Raw genomic sequence first — 20,301 nt, 5'->3', positions numbered from 1 at the left:
GGCTATTCGCTGGAGGTTCGCAGTGACCTTTGGGACATTTTCATGGTGTCTCCCTGCAACTCTCTGCAGTAGAGATAGGCAGCAGAAGTTACATTGTCAAGACTCCTCAGCCTGCAGGCTGTGTTTCCAGTACCCACGTCTCAAGAAAATATGGGACAATATTCCATTTATTTCATTGTGTCCAAGAAGGAAGGCTTTTTTTTTTTGCCCTATCCTAGATCTCAAGAGGGGTGATTCATTTTCATATGGAAACCTTGGGCTCAGTGTTAATGGTAGTCCAGTTGGGAGTTTCTGACATCTCTGGACTTGTCAGAGGAATACCTTCATATTCCCATCTGGCTAGAGCACCAATGAGTTCACGTTTTGCGGTTTTGGGGCGTCATCAGTTTCGACTGCTACCTTTCGGTTTGGCCCAGAACTCTTCCTAAGGTTATGGTGGTGGTGGCAGAGCTGAGAGAGGATGGGATTCTGTACACCCATATTTAGACATCTGGCTGATTCAGGCCTTCAGGTTTCTCGCAAGGTGATCTCCTTGTTGCAGGAGCCAGGTTAGGTGGTGAACCTAGCCAAGAGCAATCTTCCGCCTTACAGTCACTAGAGTATCTCAGTGTTTGGTTCGACATGAAGTAGAGCAGGCTGTTCCTGCTGGAGGGCCGTATTCAGAAAGTGATGGCAAAGGTGTGTTTGGGTAATTGCCAGGTTCTTGTGGCCTGGATTGGCCACTGTTGGAAACAGGATGCTGGGCTTGATGGACCCTTGGTCTGACCCAGTATGGCATGTTCTTATGTTCTTATTGACAAACATGATACATCAGACAGTGTGCTCTTATCTACAGGTATTGGATTGATGGCTGTGGCCCTAGAGTTGGTGCCATTGGCCAGGGTGCATATGCGATCTCTTCAGTGCACTCTGCTGTCTTGATGGAGCCCACAGTCTCGGGACTACTTGATTTGGCCCCACCTACCGATGGAGATCTGCATGTAACTGCAGTAGTGGTTGCAAGTGGATCATCTAAGAAAGGGGATTTCACTAATGTCGTCAGACTTGCTAGTACTCATGACAGATGGGAACCACCAGGGTTGGGGAGCTCACTATCAGGAGCTGATAGTGCAAGGGCGCTGGAATACAGAAGAGTCACTGCAAGCCCGTGCCGTGCAGTTGGCATGCTTGCAATTCGGCAATCGATTGCAGGTTCGAGCAGGCCAGATAATACAATGCGACAACAGTGGCTTACATCAGTCGCCAGGGAGGAACCAAGAGCTAGCAAGTCTTGCAGGAAATAGCCCAACTTGTGGAATTGGTGGCAGTATATCTTCAGGAGATCGCAGCCTCGCACATTGCGGGAAAAGACAATGTAAGAACGGACTTTCTCAGCAGACAGATTCTGGATCCAGGAGAATGGGAATTGTCAAACAAGGCATTCCAGCAAGTGGATCACTGGGGCGACTTCTCACAGTGCAAAGTTTCCTTGCTTTTTCAGTCGCAGGAGAGACCAAAAGTCCTTGGGCATCGATGCCCTCATGCAGGAGTGGCCAAAGGGCAAGCTAGTGTAAGCTCTTCCTCCGTGGCCCATGTTGGGCAGAATGATTCAGAGGATCGAGAGTCACATGGGGATGGTGCTTCTGGTGGTACCAGATTGCCCAGTGAGCCTGACTTTAGTGCCGGGAAAAATTGTGGAAACTGACATTTGGCTAAACAAGGTTTAATGGGACACAGCCAGAATGGATTTACCCAAGGGAAGTCTTGCCTCACAAATCTCCTGTGTGGTTTTTTTTTTTTTTTTTTTCACAAGGTCTCCTATGTTTTCATGAAGGGGTGAATAAACATGGACAAAGGTGACCAAGTAGATGTGGTGTACTTGGATTTTCAGAAAGGTGTTTGACAGAGTTCCTTATTTTATTTATTTAAGGTTTTTATATACCAGCATTCATGAAACAATCACATCATGCTGGTTTACAGTTAAACAGGGGTGCAAATACATTAAAACTAAAAATGAGTGCAAGGAAATTGCAGTTACAAAAGCAAGGGAGATCAAACTGGGAGAGAAAGGGAAATACAGAAGTAGATTAACATCGAACTAGTGGCGTAGAGAAATACTGAATTGGATTAACATCTCGTGGTGTTATTTACAAGGACAGCTGTGACTGAGTTGTGGAAGTTTGAGGCAGCAATTAGGAGGGGTCTGGAGTTGACTTAGCAAGGCTTCTTAGAAGCCTTATGAGAGGCTTCTAAGAAAACTAAAAAGTCATGGGATAGGAGACTGTCCTTTTGTGGATTGCAAGCTGGTTAAAAGACAGGAAACAGAGAATAGGATTTAAATGGTCTGTTTTCACAGTGGGAAAAATGTAAACAATGGAGTGCCTCGGGGATCTGTACTAGGACCAGAGCTTTTTTAATATTTATTTATAAATGACTTGGAAAGGGGCATGGCGAGTGAGGAGCTTAAATTTGCGGATGACATTAAATTATGCAGAGTAGTTAAATCTCAAGCGGATAACGATTAAATTGCAGGAGGACCTTGTGAGACTGGAAGATTGGGCATCCAAATGGCAGATGAAATTTAATGTAGACAAGTACATGATGCATATAGGGAAAAATAACCCTTGCTGTAGTTACATGATGTCAGGTTCCACAGTAGGAGTTGCCACCCAGGATAGAGATCTAGGCATCATAGTGGATAATACATTGAAATTGTTGGCTCACTGTGCTGTGGCAGTCAAGAAAGCAAATAGAATGTTAGGAATTTTAGGAAGGGAATGGTGAATAAAATAGCGGATGTCATAATGCCTCTCTCGCTCCAAGGTAAGAACATAAGAACATGCCATACTGGGTCAGACCAAGGGTCCATCAAGCCCAGCATCCTGTTTCCAATTGTGGCCAATCCTGGCTTACAAGTACCTGGGCAAGTACCCAAAAACTGTCTATCCCATGCTACTGATGCTAGTAATAGCAGTGGCTATTTTCTAAGTCAACTTGATTAATGCAGGTGATCCTGCACCTTGAATACTATGTACAGTTCTGGTTGCCGCATCTCCAAAAATATATATTTGCACTGGAGAAAGTACAAAGAAGGGCAACCAGAATGATAAAGGGCATGGAACAGCTCCCCTATCAGGAAAGGCTAGAGGTGTTCAGCTTGAAGAGACGGCTGAGGGGGGATATGATGGAGGTCTTTAAAATCATGAGAAGTTTAGAATGGGTAAATGTGAATCAGTTATTTACTCTTTCGGATAATAGGACTAGGGGGCATTCCATGAAGTTAGCAAGTAGCTCATTTAAGACAAATCGAAGAAAAGTTTTTCACTCAACACATTTTAAGCTCTGGAATGCATTGCCAGAGGATGTAGTTATGGCATTTAGTGTAGCTGTGTTTAAAAAAAAAAAAAAGGTTTGAATAAGTTCCTAGAGCAAAAGTCTATAAATTGCTATTAATCAATTAGGGTTAGTAGTTTTGGGATCTATTCATTTAACGTTGGGTACTTGTGACTTACTTGGCCACTGTTGGACACAGGATACTGGGCTTGATGGACCCTTGGTCTAACCCAGTATAGCATATCTTATGTTCTTAAGACTGTGGTATGCAGATTTGTGAAGGCTCCTGGTGGACTCTCCCTTCCGGTTTCCAGCTCACAGGAATCTGCTTCGGCAGGGGCCTGTTCTTCACGAAGATCCAACTCTATTTTGTCTTACGGTATGGCCCCTGAGAGGGCTCTGTTGCTGAAGCATGGATGTTCTGTTGTGGGATTGCCACCTTTTTGTGAGTCAGGAAGTTCTCCACTTCCTTAGTCTCTGTGCAGGCTTGGTGAGTGTTTTGAGGCTCGGTGTGAAGATCGAGGAGTTCATCCTTGTTCGGTTAAGATCCTGCTCACTTTGGAACTTTTGCAGGATGGATCGAGTAAAGGGTTGGCCCTTAATTCATTAAAGGTACAGGTAGAGGCTCCTGCTTGTTTTTGAGGTCAGATGAATGGTGGACCCTTGTCAGCTCATCCAGATGTGGCCCGTTTCCTAAAAGAGTGAAGCATCTTTGCCCTACCTTGCAGATGCCGGTGTCTTTGTGGAGTCTTAATCTGGTTTTCGATTTTGTGGTGGGCCCTGCTTTTTGAGCAATGTGTAGCCTTTCCTTGAGGTTACTGACCTTGAAAACTATGTTTCTTGTGGCAATTTGTTTGGTGTAGGGTTTCTGAACTGCAGGCAAGGTCTTGCAGGGAGCTTTTTCTATGGGTGACTCCGCGGGTGATACAGCTGCGTACTGTTGCTTCATTTTTGCCAAAAGTGGTCTCAGATTTTCACTTTAATCAGTCAGTTTCCCTGCCATCTCTGGACAGGGAAAGAGATGCGCAGGAATATCATTTGTTACGGCCCTTGGATGTCACGGCACATCTCGAGGTAGTTGGAGGTTTCTAAACTTCTCAGGAAGATGGATTGCCTGTTTTTTTTTTTTTCTCCAAGGGGGGAAGTAAACAGGTAGAGTCGGCGTTACGAGCTACAATAGCCCGCTGGATTAAGGAGGTAGTCTCATATGTGGATGCTGAGTGGCTGTTGCCTAGTCAGGTTAGTGCTCATTCCACTAGGGTTCAGGCAGTGTCATGGGTGGTGGTTAGATTGTTGTCTCCGTCGACATTTGCCGAGCTGTGATGCGGTCTTTCTTACACACCTTTTCCTTGCATTACTGCCTAAATGTGCAGCTCCAGGAGGACACAACCTTTGTGCTTGTGGTGGTGTTTGGACCTTGGGCAGGCTCCCACCCCATTTGGGAGAAGCTTTGATAAATCCCGCTGGTTTCGGATCTACCTGTTTTGTATGCTAAGAGAGGAGAAATTACTTGCCTGATCTCCTTTTCTTTAATAAGGACAGGTGGATCCACTTTCTTGCCCTTGGCCGCTGGATGGTTGTGCTGTTATCGTCCTGTGTGGCTGTGTTCCAGGGTTACTGGTAAATGTTACTCCAGTCCCTAAACTAGTGTTATTACATTCTTTGTCTGATCTCAGTGTTTTCTTGTTGGCTGAGTACTGGATTGGTTCTGTTAATACATTTTTGGTCCATAGTTGGCTTTTGCAGAGAATACTGGCGGGCTGATGTCACTGCAGGGCTATTTATACCATGATGTCAGCTTTGCTCTGTCTTCATTTGCTGGTAGAGGTGCATAAACCACTGGTTTTGGATCCATCTGCCCATATTAAAGAAAAGGAAATTATCAGGTAAGTAGTAATTTCTCCATGTAGAGAGACTACTGCAATCCAAACAGAATCCAGACTAACAATACCTGGCTTTACCAAGCAAGGAACTATGAGAGTGCTGGGATAGAAGACGACACCGTTTCATTTAGCCCTGTACCATAGCCGCCTCCTGCCTTAAGGTCCTCAAGATTGCATACTCTGTTCCTGTTTGCATGCTCTCTTCTCGCTCTTGCAGCTCTCCGCTTTCCATGCTGCCATGCTGTTCAAGTTTTATGGGCCCCGGGAGTTATATTCCTCGATCCCTTGTTGAACTGGCAATTATAATGGGACCTCCCTCTCCAGTCCCTCCTCCTTGAGGTGACATGGAGATCCAAGAGGCTGGAAGGCAAACCCTCTGCTTCCTGCGTTGCCCCGGATCTCATCTGCTTAGTGGGTTCCAGAAAGCCACTGATCACTGTCTGGTGGTTAAGTTCAAGGACACAGAGGGATCTCTCCAAACTTTCCCTTTACACTGTTTAACTGTAGGAAGGAAAGAAATAATAAAAAAAATACTGACAAGTATCCAGTACAAAAAAGATATATAACTTAAAAGGCAATGCCAATGGTGCTTCTTACCAATGTTATGTAGCCAGTTATACAGTGTTTCTACACATAATGGTCTTGAATTAGCTTAAAAAATGGAGGAAATAGAGCTCAGATGCCTTGTGGGTCGATGACAATGGCAAAATCATTAGTCAAAAGTTCGTAATTATTGGCATTCCTTATTTTTACTATTTCTTTTTTTTGTTTAGAAAAAATCCTTTTAGAAACTTCAGTAAAAAATGTGAAACTTTTTAAGCACTGCTGAGTGTTAATAACCTGTATTCCTTCATTGCCATCTCAACCTGAGTATTTTATCAGCCCAAACATTCAAGGGTATAAAACTTTTTTGAACAGGATCATTTTGTTTCCATTATTGCTATGGTTTGTTTAATGATTGTGCTATTCTGTGATACATAATAGTTTTAATTCAAACACATTAAAAATAACATGTGTTTTGTCTGATCACTCATGTTTTCTTAAAATGCTACATATCTTACAAATTCTGCCAGGGATACGTAAACTTATGAGCACAACTGTATGCTGGTATAACAATTATTGTCAAAGCAGGAGGAGTAAAGTAAATGGGGTATGTAGTGCTGATAATGGCTAGCAAATTTGACCTCAAAATCTAATTTTTAAAGCGATCGTTAGAAATGGTTCTGCACCAAAACTAAGGCCTTTATGCTGTTCTATTTGTTATTTAATTCATGTCTGTTTAATTTATTGGTTGACATCTCTCTTCCCTTTCCTTTTTTCCTCTCTTAAAACTTACCCTCAGCCCTGATCCTTCTGCTGGCAGGGATCATTGTTGTAGCCGCAGCCATCTTCCTTCCCTCTCTAAGATTAAGCATGTTACTTTAAATTCATTTTGTATGCATTAGAACTTAGATTCAGGAGCTGTGATATTGAAGGCTTGTCTGGTAGCTGAAAGAATCTTCTGGAGTTTTATGTTTTACTGCAGTTTATTTTTTTTATATTGAAGATGCTTTGTAAGAGAGGTAAAGCTGAATGATATGATTACATTGATTGTAACCACTAGCTAGATATTTGTAGAGCTTCTTTAAACTTTGCAGGAACCAAGCTAACCTACAGCCCTTGTCTTTGTACAGGCACAGATCACCATGAAAGTGATCCAGGGTCTTTACAGCGGGGTAACCACTGTAGAATTGGACACCTTGGCAGCTGAGACTGCTGCCACAATGACAACCAAACACCCAGACTATGCCATCCTGGCAGCAAGGATTGCTGTTTCCAACTTGCACAAGGAAACCAAGAAAGTATTCAGTGGTGAGTATGGAGAAGGGCAGATCACTTCAGCAGTAGGAAGCTAAGAAGGGTGATGTACAAGTACCACTGCTTTAAAAAGAAAAAACAAACAAAAATACCCCCTTCCTCTGCAGCCAGCCAGACCAGTCCAGCCACATAGGTTATGCCCTCCAACTAGCAGATGGAGACAGAAGCAGTTTGCTGATGTCACTTCTTATAGGCTCTTATGTTTAAGAACATAAGTTAACATACTGGGTCAGACCAAGGGTCCTTCAAGCCCAGCATCCTGTTTCCAACAGAGGCCGAACCTGGCAATTACCCAAACACTAAGAAGATCCCATGCTACTGATGCTAGTAATAGCAGTAGCTATTTTCTAAGTCAACTTGATTCATAGCAGGTAATGAACTTGTCCAAACCTTTTTTAAACACAGCTATACTAACTGCACTAACCACATCCTCTGGCAACAAATTCCAGAGTTTAATTGTGCGTTGAGTAAAAAAGAACTTTCTCCGATTAGTTTTAAATGTGCCCCATGCTAACTTCATGGAGTGCCCCCTAGTCTTTCTATTATCCGAAAGAGTAAATAACCGATTCACATCTACCCGTTCTAGACCTCTCATGATCTTAAACACCTCTATCATATCCCCCCTCAGCCGTCTCTTCTCCAAGCTGAAAAGTCCTAACCTCTTTAGTCTTTCCTCATAGGGGAGCTGTTCCATTCCCCTTATCATTTTGGTCGCCCTTCTCTGTACCTTCTCCATCACAATTATATCTTTTTTGAGATGCGGCGACCAGAACTGTACACAGTATTCAAGGTGTGGTCTCACCATGGAGCGATACAGAGGCATTATGACATTTTCCGTTTTATTCACCATTCCCTTTCTAATAATTCCCAACATTGTTTGCTTTTTTGACTGCCGCAGCACACTGCACCGATTTCAATGTGTTATCCACTGACGCCTAGATCTCTTTCTTGGGTGGTAGCTGAGCCTGCTAGCATTCTTTCCCCAGCAGATGGTAGGCGAGCATTCCATGCTGTGAGCTAAGGCCTGGTTAGGCTGAATGAAGAGAATTGACAAGTTAAAAGGGCAGCTCTTGAGGTGAAAGTCTAATACTCTCCTTAGTCAAGCACAGCCCTAGACTCAAGGGCTTCCAGGCTTTTTCCTTTAGTATTAGGCTGTCACTGTTCTGTATTATCTCTTTCCCCTCTCCTCATCCTCTTTTCCTCCTCACTTAAAAAAAAAAAAAAATATGGAAAGAGAAGAGAGTCTTTTCTAACTATGTAGCTTTCCCTTAATCCTTCATAAATATAATTGGAAAAAAATAGGCGGAAGCAGTGGTCCGTTAATGGTTAGCCCTGAGGTGAGTGTGCGAGTGTTTTACTGTCAGTCATGGAGGTTTTGGCAGGAAGGAAGTGTTCATGGTGGCTCTGCCGGCATGCAGGAAAAAACCTGTGCTCTGCTCCACACGTGGTGCACGCTGGCATTCAGGATAAGGAAGCCTGTTCAGGTAATGGTGGGAGAAGGATTATAAAATAAATGCCAGTGACCCTAAACAAGGATATACATTTTTCAAATTTGAGGCTTGTTGCTATGCATCAAAAAGTGCAGGCTAAGCAACACAAAGATCGAATCTTCAGTCACTTGGTAATCTTGGCAACTGCACATGAAACTGATTCACACGGAAGAGAAGAAACTGCAATAGTTCTTCCATATCAGACATTTGTCAGCACCTCACCATGAGAGGAGAACCTTTGTAGAACTGTGCAGTGTCTTCTGTGAAAGCTTTATATCCAGCTATTTATTTATTTAACACTTTTCTATACCGACCTTCATGAAAAAATTTCAGATCAGATCGGTTTACATGTAACAAAGGGTATAACTTAAACAAGAACAATTCACTAGAAGCGGAAGTTAATATAACAAGGGTAGTTAACTTGGAGGCTAGGCTAGTCAGAGGTATAGGACAGTGTAACTGAAGAGAACTAGAAAAGGCAATGAAACAAAAGAAACTGCGGCTTAATTATAATGTCTAAACATAGCGGGGCGTTAGCCGGTAAAGCAGAGTCCTGTCCGGTTGACAATGGCTTAGAAAGTTAGGGGAAGGCCTGGAGGAAGAGCCAGGTCTTAAGTTTTTTGCAGAAAATTCGAAGGCAAGGTTCTAGTCTGAGGTCAGTGGGCATATTGTTCCAGATAGTTGGACCTGCTGTAGAGAATGCTCGTTCTTTGGTGTATGATAGTCGCGTGGCTTTTGTTGGGGGAACTTGCAGGGTACCTTTGTATGCTTCTCTTATAGGTCTTGAGGATGAATATAATTTGAGAGGAATCTGGAGGTCTAGTTGTTGCTGATTGTATATGGTTTTATGAATTGTGGTGAGGGCCTTGTGCATTATTCTATATTTTATTGGCAGCCAGTGAAGGTTCCGTAGTATGGGAGTGATGTGTGAACCTCTGTTGGTGTTGGTTAGGATTCTGGCTGCCGAATTCTGGAGCATCTGTAATGGTTTGATGGAGGAGAAAGGGAGTCCGAGAAAGAGAGCGTTGCAGTAATCTGTTTTGGAAAAGAGCGTGGTTTGGAGGACGGTCCTGGAAATGGAGGAGAGGTTTGAGCCTTTTCATAACTTGGAGTCTATAGAAACAATCCTTGGCGATGTTGTTGATGGATTTCTTTAGATTCAGGTGGTTATCGAGGATGACTCCTAGGTCCCTTACTTGTGAGATCTGGGTGTTGGATGATGTCGGATGGGTTAGGGCTGAGTGGTCGGGGGAAATGAGAAGTAGTTCTGTCTTAGATGCATTTATAGCTATGAAATGAGTATTCTGCACGTGTCTGCTGATTAACTTTATAACCTTCATTAACCCGCACTGGAATTTTCGTATACATCTGGACTCTGACAACGACATTTGCATTCTTGTCTCTATAAAAAGTAGTAACATCCAATCGATGTTTGTTTGTTTACAATGAGGTTCAAAACAGAGAAAAGGACTCAGAATTTTACAGATTGTAGCTTTTCCCCATGGATTACCTGAGAGCTGTGCTTACATATCTTTTGACTGCTATATTTCACTACATCTGAGAATCTGCAAGTAAGACTTAATCCCGTCCTCAGCACCACCTGCTCTGTAACCATGAAGCAGGAGTCTGGCCAACTATTCCTTGAAAGAACTAAAGCTTGGAACGTCTTTACCCTGTTTCTGCTGCCATATATCTCACGGATACATCCACCATTCAGTGTTTGCTGGATTTCCCTATGATGTGTTGAGACAGAAACCTGGGCTTCTACAGGAGTGACCTGGAATAGCTTAATTACCTTTCAGCTGGGTTAATTAGTTTGACAATTATATAATTGCAAAGTTGGGCTTGGAGATAATGCATCTATAAATTCAGCTTATTTTTCATTAGAGCTTTGCACTGTGAAACAGTAACAAACTAAAACAAAAAAAACCAATTTCTGTACGATATTAAACCTTGTTACTCATTTTGCTGTGAAAACCGATTGATTACCTCACCAAAGTGTAAGCAACTGCTCCCTTAATCTTATGATAAATTGATTAGTTTTATCAGATTAAGAACTTTTAATTGATTTATAGATATCAAAGTGTGATTTTCCTAAAGAATGGTCATCAAGCAGGGACCACATCGGCAGGGTTGCTGGCACAGCCTGTTCCCGCTGGGGGATGGCTGCTGCGGCAGGAATGGTGGCCGTGCTAGATCAACAACATACTCGTGAGTCAGACCCGGGGCCTTTCTCCTTGCTTCTGCAATGCAAGAAGCAGCAGCTGTTTCTTGAGGGCTGTGGTGGCTGCTCTACTTAAAGGGACACTGTCACCTTCTACTGTTTTCTCAGAATGTGTTCCTTCCTCCAGCTGGGTATCTCTTTTTTTTTTTTTTTTCCTGCAGAATTTTTGAAATGCAGCAGCCTTTTTTTTTTCTGGGGCAAAGTCCCTCTCTTGTGGTTCTCTTCCCCCCCCTCCCCCCAAAGAATGTGAACTGTGGGAGTGCTGGGAAGAAGAGGGATGAGTGACAAAAACATAGAATGTTAGATTTGATAGATCTGATGGGTCTTTGGATTTTAAGGTTATCAGGGACTCAGATAGCAAAGGGGAAGTAGGAGTACCTCCCCCCCCCTCCCCCCCCCCCTCCCCCCCCCCCCAATCCAGGGGGAGGAAGATCTACTGTCCTTAGATCTGGAAATGGGACCTCATCACATTAGACCACTGGGTCTTGAGCATAATTTGAGACGGATATGTTTTGGAGTTTTCCCATCTTATTTTCCAATGCATTTATGGTTACCTCCTGTCATTCTGCTATAAAAAAGAAAGCAGTTAGGGTAACACGTGACTGGCTTCTTTGCATGGGGTGTATTTCTGTCCGACACAGTGAAGTCGGGGTCAGTATTAAATTTGTGGTTCCCCAAAAACAGAAATTTTCATCTGAATTTAGACTTGAAGCAGGTCAACAAGGACTTGAGTTTCTCATTTCAGAATGGAGACTTTGAGATCAGTTAGAATAATGGTGCGGCAAGAGGAGTTTATAATGTCTTTAGATCTTACAGAGGCATATCTTTATGTTCCTATAAAGGAAGGTCATCAGAAATATATATAGATATATTATTCTTTTTTTTTTTCCCACTGTCTTTGGAGGTCATTTTCAGTTTTCAGCCCATTCCTTTGGACTAGCCATGACACCAAGGACTTTTTCCCAAGGTGATTATTGGAGTGGTGTCTACCCTATTCTAGGAAGGAATTTTGGTTCATCCTTATCTGGATGACTGTTCTAGGTGTTTAATTTCTTTATTTTTCCAATAAAAATACAAAGCAAATATAAAATCTTTGCTTTGACTGTTCTAGGTGAAGTCCGATCAGGAAAGCGAGGCAGCCACAACCAGAGTTCAGTTATTGCAGCAGCTGGGCTGGGTAGTAAATTTTGACAAAAGCAAGGTGCTGCCCTCTGTTTCTGGATTATCTGGGAGTCCATTTCAGCAGGAAAATAGGTCATGTTCACTTAATGGTGCAAAGGATTCAAAAACCTGAAGATACAAGTACAATTCTTGTTTGGAATCGGAGATCTTTGATAGAGAGTTATATGCTAATGTTGGGCTTCTATGGTGGTGACTTTGGATCTGGTTCTCTTTGCAAGAGCCCATATGAGGGCTTTGCAGATGGCCTTGCTGTCCAGATGGGAATTCATGATCACAGGATTATGCAGATAGGCTCTCTGTCCCAGCACAGTTAAGGTTGAATTTGGACTGGTGGCTTGTAACTGAGCATTTGGAGAAGGGAGTGGAGTTCTAACCTCCATCTTGGGTAACAATGACTATGGATGCCAGTCTATTAGGTTGGAGAAGCCCATTGTCAAGGTCTTGTGGTTCAAAGATTTTTGGACAGCAGAGAAGGACAAGTGGTCCATCAATTACTTGGAAACTAGAGCAATAATGTTGGCACTTCTTAAGGTTGCGCCTCTCCTTAAAGGTCAGACAACAGTGGCATATGTAAACAACCAAGGAAGGACCAAATGTCCAGGTGTCAGAGGAAGCAGGACTTATGTTGGCTTGGGAAGAAAAGAACAGAAAGGGGATTTCCTTATCACACATATTGGGACTAGAAAACATATAAGCAATTTCTTCAGCCACGACTCTGTGGATCCTGGGAAATGGGCTCCGTCATAGAATGCATTTGTCCAGATTGTGCACAATTGGAGGACCCTGGTGGGATCTGATGCCAGCCACAAAAAATGCAGAGCTGGTCTAGCATGTGTGGTGGGTTTTTTTTTTTTTATAGTGAAAGGAAAGAAAGGTGGGCCTCTGGATTGGATTCCTTTATTCAAACTTGGCTGAAAAAAAGGGTCTCCCCCATGGCCCTGGTCGGCTGGGTCCTGCAAAAGATTTTGATGCATCTAGGATATCATCATTTTGATGGCTTCTGACTGGCAATGCCATCCCTGGTATATACAGATCCAGTTAGGTTATTGGATGGTGATCTGTTGCTGTCCCCTTAGGAGCAGGTTCTGCTGTCCTCTGGGTCCAGTAGAGCATGAGGATCTGGCTTGACTTTTTTTTTTTTTGTCTTGCGGCCTGGCCCTTGAGAGGTCTTGTTTGGTTAGGAAGGGCTATTCTCCTGAGTTTGTGGATATCCTCTTGCATTATACGACATCTATGTTCTTGGCATTTGGAGGGTTTGGAAGTTTGAGAATTGACGTGTGGGTAAATAGACTTCTCCAAAGAGCTTTTTGCCTTACATCTTGGATGTGTTACGGAATAATTTTGAATAGAGGTTTGGCCCGCAATTCCTTAAGGGTTTAGGTAGCAGCAATTGCCAATTAGAGGGCAGATTTTAGGTAAGCCGTTAAGCCTCCCATCCAAGATGTCTTGTTTCCTTAGGAGCACAACACATTAGACCTCCGAGAGACACGATTCGTTCTTGAAATTTGATTTTGACCACCTTGGCGGGCCTCATCTTTTCAGCCTTTGAGAGAGGCTTTGATCAAGCTTCTCACTATTAAAGCAGTGTTTCTTGTGGCGATCTGTCTGGCAAGATAAATTTCAAATTTGCAAATCCTCCCTTTGAGTGTTATTTTTTTTCCCAGATGAGATTGTGAAGACTTGTACAGTTTGACTTTTTTCTTCTGAAGGCCTTCCCCCTTAATCAGGAAGTGTCCTCCTATTCATAGGAAGTCTTTTCAGGATGAATATGTTCAGCTTTATTGTTTGAATGTGGAGAGAATTCTTTTGCATTATTTGGAAGTCACCAGTGGATTCAGAAAGTTGGATCATCTGTTTCTGCTGTCCGGGGGACCTAGGAAAGGCAAAGCAGCTTCTAAGTCTTTGATGCTCTAGATTAGACATTTAGTGCTACTGCCCAGGAGTGTGATAGCACATTCTAGTAGAAGCAGGCAGCCTCAAGGGAGGAGCTCCATTTAGTTTCACCTCTTGAAATCTGCAGTGACGACCTGGTCTTAATTGCATTCTCTCTTGAAGTATTGTTGATTTGGATGTTTGAGCTGAGGAGGAATTTTCCTTTTGGCATGAAGATTTTGAGAGCAAGTTTGTCAGTTTCCCACCAGCTTGAGAGAACTTGGGTGCCTCCCATACACCTAGACTGGTCTGGCAGGATGAAAAGGAAGGATATATTTTACTTATTTCCTTTCCTTGAATCCAGCCAGCCCAGTTCTGAACCTTCCCTATTCTACCAAACATGTTCTCAGCTGATATTTTTCCTATTTTAGGAAGTTTTTTCTTATGTTTTTGTTATGAGAAGAAGAGTAAATCCTTTGGTTGCATTCACAAGTTTCATTTGGATGTTAAGGTCCTTCTATTGATTCCTTTCTGAGAAATTCCCTTGTTGAGAGGAAGGGAAAGGGTTTTGTTTTGTGTTCTCTTAGCCTCAGGTACAAAAATTTTAGATTTATTTATTTACTTTTATATACCGGTGTTCGATTTTACATATCACATCGGTTTACATTTAAACAAAATTTACAGGAACTTATGCGTTACCTTTGTCAAATACATTAAACATTTAAATATGGGGATTGTTAACAAGGGATATAAAAGAACATGGGGAATGGCTAACACTACGTGATGCATGAAGGGGAGTGCCCCTTCAGCGCGTGACGCCTGGTGTTATGGCGCCGTTTAACGTCCGTGTCAGTCCTCAGTGACATCAGAGGGGGCGGGTCTCCCAATCAAGGATCACACACCGCCCCTCCCCTCTCAGTTCCAGATGGATTCTTTCACCTTTTTTTCTTTCTTTCTGTCTTTATCATCACTGTTAGTTATTTCAGGGAGCCCGCTGGTGATGGTGTGTGGCATCCCTGTGCGCAGGCACCCGGTGTTCTGGCGCCGTTTAAGATTGTAAGCCCTTTTAGGGGATAGTGAATTACCTATTGTACCTTATTGTAAACCGATGTGATATCTCTTTTTGAAATGAACGTCAGTATATAAAAATCGTAAGTAAATAAATATATTGGACTGTGTGTGCACTACATTCATTTAAAAATCTTATAAACTCCAATTAAAAAAAAAAAAAAAAAGCAACTATTTAGCATTAAGAAATGTTTGCATTTTCTGTTTTACAGATGTCATGGATGATCTTTATAATTACGTGAATCCACTTAACAGACGCCATTCCCCTATGGTCTCCAAGGAAACGCTAGATATTGTCTTAGCCAACAAAGATGTACGTAATGCTCTGTAGAGTTTTTTTTTTCATTTTAAAGTAGATAGAATTAAAACATGCTTTTATTGTTCTGTAGTAAGTTTCATGATGTGAGTCCTGTCTTACAGTTTAAAGGAGACCTCCAAAATTTAAGTTGGTGGATTGTTCAGCTAGATGAATACCACCAGGCTGAACAAGAACTTAGACTCTCTGGCAAATTATTTGTTTGTTTTTTATATACAATATTCAACAAAAGTCATCACATCTGTTTACATATAACAAAGGTTAGAAATGTTACAATGTAATAGAAAGTAGTGGCGGAAATAGACATAAGGGAGAAAAAAATAAAGTCAGAGGAGAGAATGAGAAATAATTTGAATTTGGGAGTTAATTCTTTTTATCATGTTAATGCTTTTTGAAAAAGCCATGTTTTTAGTTCTTTTTTTTAAAAAGTGTGTGAAGATGATTCAAGTTAGATCAGTTGGAAGGGTATTCCATAGTAGTGGGCCAGCTATTGAGAAAGCATGTTGTCTTGTTGGGATGAGAAGGGATATTTTTGGGGAGGGAATTTCAAGGAGACCAGTGTTTGTGGAGCGTAAAGTTCTTCTTGGGACTTGAAAAAGAAGGGTTGTAGCCATCCAACTAGTCTTGTTGTTAGTGAACTTTACTGAAGATACACTGCTGCTGTTGGGAACATCCATTTTGTTTTAGCATTAGAGCAGTGATGTCAATCTTTAGGGACCATATACTATAAGTGATTGACTGGCACAGAAGAGATTTTATATTCTGTCAAGCTCTCTGGGGACAGGGTATAGTACATAACTCGCCATGAGCTAAATCTAAACAAAATACGTGGGCCCGTGCCATATGCCCGAAGCCCACCATTAACCGGGCACCATGGGTGGCGGCCCGGTTGGTTGGGACTTTGGCAGTGCGTCAGGTGCAATGAGAGTCCTGGTGCAGCTCTCTCTCCTTTGGCCCTTCTCCTCAAATGATGCGGTCTGGTGAGGAAAGGGGAAGGGGGAGCGGTCGCAGGCTGATGACATCATGACTCTATTAAAGGGCTGCGACTGAGGTGCATTCGGCCTGCTTGTTCCTGGTCAGCCTTCACTGAGTATTGGGAGATTTTGTCTGGCGGCTCAGTGCTCCTTTTCGACATGCCTCGAGCACATTCACGTATCAGGCCCACGGTAGGAGAATAACTGCAGACACTACACATGGTGGGTCACGGCGGAGGGTGGGGACACTTGCAAGTCGCAGCATCTTCTTTGTCTGTCTGTGATGGGGCATTCCGCTGACCTTTGCTGTATGTATCAGGGGTTTGCGAGTACAATCTTGCCATAGCGTGGCAACTTCTTTCAGCAGTCTCGAGGGAAGCAGTGGGGGAGGGGACTGAGGACCTGCATGCAGTGGAGGCATTTGGACAGGAATTATGACTGTCAGCCTGCAGATTTGGCATTACCATCCCCTCCCACATGCGGGGAATATGGCAGAGCCAGTGCAGGAACACAGCTTGTGTTCACAAGCAAAATATGAAACACCTACGGAAGTGACCCCTGCAGGAAGATTCTGAGCCAAGACTGGGCGGAGGTGAAAGGGGAAACAGCTGGCCAGCTACGACAGAGGTGATCATGTCGATGAGGGTTTAAGACTGACATGGAGCTGGTACAGGAGGAAGGCACTCAAACCAGCCATGGCAGCAAATAGTGGCTTGGGTTCTAAGTGCGTCTGGCTCAGTCGCTGGATGGGGCCCTGCCATTTGTCCCCACAGTTTAGCAATGTATTGGGGTTTCCCATCATCTGACAGCCTTGGTGGTCCATCTCCATATCTTTCCACCATGGGGGCATTGGCCAGCATCTCACACAGCCAAAGGGTAGCCAGTACATGAAGTTCCACATTCCAGTTCAGGCAGCACCGTGCCAAGGGTCCAGTAGGTCCCAGGGCATCCACCGATGACGGGCGTACCTCAAGTTATACAGGATGCCCAAAGGGACCTGGGTCATAGCTTAATCCACAGATTTGGCTGTAGTCTCAGCAACTGGCAGCCCAGAACAGTGAAATCAAAAGGGAGTCAAGCGGGGATGCCAGGGCTGGTGTGTATGCTAAGACAGCATGCAAGAAAAAAACATAAGGCCAAGCGCAAGTGTAGAACCAGCTCTAGCACAAGTGGTATCTCCTCGTAGACATCTGACTGACTCAAGGTCTGATTATAGCCCTCAACTCCCGTTACTGAAGCCGGTGAGGCATCCAGAGGACCCCCAGCATTCACCACTTTCTGAATTGAGTATATATTTCTAGATCCCTTTGCAGAAAGATCACTTACTAATCTTTCTGCAAATGTATTTCGAATCACAGAAGGAAGGCATCTGGGCACAAGAAGGGAAGGCAAAGGATATGGGTGTGGCACACAGTGTTGACAGAAGAGTCCCTAGAAACAAGTTGGTCATGCACCTTCCTGCGAATAAGCGTTGTGGGGCAGGATGGCCCCTTAAGTTATGCAGACATCCTTGAAGCCTATGAGGAATAAGATGGCTGGGCTTAGCTGAATTATGATGAGATTCCGGGACAAGATGGAAGAAAATGGTTCATGTCCTGGGGGAATGCAAGATGTCAGCTTGTGGGTTGAAGCAGATAACAAGCAATACAAGCGATATGGGAGTGTGTGTGTGGGCACTGAGGAAGTCCTCATCGACCAAGCAGGCCACAGGGGCAGCACAGGTTCATGACATCTGTTGGCGGTACAACAGATCAACATACAGTTTCTAAGACTTCAAGTTAAAGCATGTTTGTTCATCCTGTGCTGCTCCTCACCTGGTCACAAAACGCTTCAAGAAACCAATGGGAAGAAGTAATGGAAAAGGGAGATAAGTAACAGCATTTTGGCAATGCATCATCACCCATTGACCTGTCGGCCTTGTTCCCTTGGCCGGACCCAAAGTGCAGAGAGGCACAGTGAATTGTGCAAGGTTTCTGCGAAGGATCCCCCATTCCATTCCAAGGTCACCTGGAGGGGCATCTACCTCCAGTGCTACATCGGTGGTGCAACATACAGACTTTGCCTGTTGAGTAATTCCCATGAGGCGAGTTTTCTTGAAGAGGCTGGCTGCTGCCACATTCGGCATTAGTAAGCCACATCACTTTGTGAGGGTGTTAAAAGCTTTGCATGCGGATATCTCCATATGGATTTAATGGTGTCTTCATGTGGCAGGGACCCCCACTCTTGAGCAGAGACTTGGATATATATTTGGATGCTGGGGCTTTAGGGTATTCTATCAAGGGGCGTGATGGTGCCGAGCCTTGGCCAGCCGCTTGGGTTGAAGTCTGAGAGGAACATCACATTCCTGGAACTATTTCCCATCTGGATAGCCCTCGTATTATGGAGCGAAATATTGAGGGACAAACACAATTTTTTTGGTGTAATAATCAAGTAGTAGTCCAGGTTTTGAACAAACAGCTAAATGTCACAAGGTTGGTATACTTGCTAAGGGAGGTGGTCCTTGTGAGTTTGTGCATCGATCCCACAATGAGGGCGAGGCACGTTCCAGGGGTTTGTAATAGCATTGACGATTCCTTATCTCGTGCAAAGTGGGATTTGTTTCACAAGCAGGTACCCTCCGCGAACAAACAAGGAATTCCAATACCGGAGCACCTGTGGACAATTGGTCTCTAGCCATCAGGGACTTAGTACGAGGGTCCTTGGCTCCAGCAACATGGTCTGCATACTGTTATGACACATGACAAGATTCCTGACGCAACACAGCTGGAGGCCTGGACCAGTGCCGGATGACGTGATATCTCCTCGGCCAAGGAAATGGGTGTGTCCAGAGGCTCAGTGGTTAGAAATCTAGCAGGCCTGGCTTTTTTCACAAAGACACGTGGATGGGGATGCTCTCGTTCAGGTTTGCCTTACCACCTTATCCAATGATAGGCAGGGTCATTCGGAAGAATGAAGTCAGACCGGCGACATACTTCTGATGGCTTTGGATTGGCCCCAGAGGCCATGGTATGCTGATCTTCAGTGGCTACTGGGGGACAGTCCTCCTCAGTCTACCACTCAGGAAGGATCTATTGCATTAGGGGCCCATACTGTACGACCTGGGTCGGTTTTGTCTTACGGTTTGGCCCTTGAGAGGACTTGGTTGCTGAAGCTTGGTTATTCTGCAGCGATTTCCACCAGGCCAGGAAATTTTCTACATCTCTAGTTTGGATTTGGAGATTGTTCGAGAGCTGGTGTGAAGAGTGAGGTTCTCACCCTCTTAATTTTGAAATTCTGCTGATATTGAAATTTTTGCAGGAAGGGTTGGTTAAAGACTTGACTCTGAAGGTGCAGGTATCAACTCGTGTTTTCTATAGGGAGTGGGTCAATGGTGGGCCCTTGGTTTCCAATCCAGATGTGTCCAGGTTTTTGAAGGGAGTTAAGCATCTGTTATCCCTTGCTGCTACTGATACCTCTTTGGGACCTTAATCTGGTGTTGCACTTGTTGGAGGATCCTACATTTTGGCCACTGTGCTCTTTGCGGCTGTTCACCTTAAACAGTTTTTCTGGAAGCAATCTATTCGGCACAGTGGGTCGCTGAGCTGCAAACTTTCTTGCTGTGAGCCATTTCTCAAATGACTGTGGGGACAGTTCAGTGAGGGACTCTGCATTCCTTTTTGCTGAAAGTGGTTTTGGCATTTCATTTGTATCTGTCTATTTCCCTGCCCACGCTGGACAGGGATAGAGATGAGCATGATTATCATCTGTTGAATGCCTTGGATGTCAAGCGGCATCTAGTGTGGTACTTGAAGATTACTTGCTTTTTCAGGAAGTCTGATCAACTGTGCTCCATGGTGTAGATAAACAAGGAAAACTGGCGAAGCGGGTGAAAGAATTCAACATGGCTGCCTATGTGAATACAGATGTCCCATTATATAGACAGTCTCTCTGCTGTTTCTTATCCCTCAGGTACAAACTTACCCCCTCATTTATCAAAATGCGGTAAGGTGTTTTCCCATGCATTAAGGGCTTATCGCATGCGATAGGCTCTTATCGCATGCGTAAACGTCTTTAACGCATGCGATCGCACCATACCGTATGGTGCGATGCAAATTCCCAAAAGAGGAGGAGTTGGGGGTGGGGA

At 43.8% G+C, this 20,301-nt stretch overlaps 1 protein-coding gene across 2 annotated transcripts in view; it reads left to right on the top strand.

Annotated features, from left to right (window-relative positions):
• Window positions 1–20,301, top strand: part of RRM1 (ribonucleotide reductase catalytic subunit M1) — a 241,352-nt gene that overhangs the window by 115,812 nt on the left and 105,239 nt on the right. For both annotated transcript variants that reach the window (XM_029601937.1, XM_029601936.1), the window contains exons 3-4: window positions 6,869–7,046; window positions 15,101–15,201. In XM_029601937.1, coding sequence (XP_029457797.1) covers window positions 6,869–7,046; window positions 15,101–15,201 — 279 coding nt within the window. The remainder of the gene's footprint in view (window positions 1–6,868; window positions 7,047–15,100; window positions 15,202–20,301) is intronic.

This window comes from Rhinatrema bivittatum, chromosome 5 (genome assembly GCF_901001135.1).
Source record: "Rhinatrema bivittatum chromosome 5, aRhiBiv1.1, whole genome shotgun sequence".
NCBI classification, from domain to species: domain Eukaryota; kingdom Metazoa; phylum Chordata; class Amphibia; order Gymnophiona; family Rhinatrematidae; genus Rhinatrema; species Rhinatrema bivittatum.
This window is presented reverse-complemented; position numbering and strand designations above follow the sequence as displayed.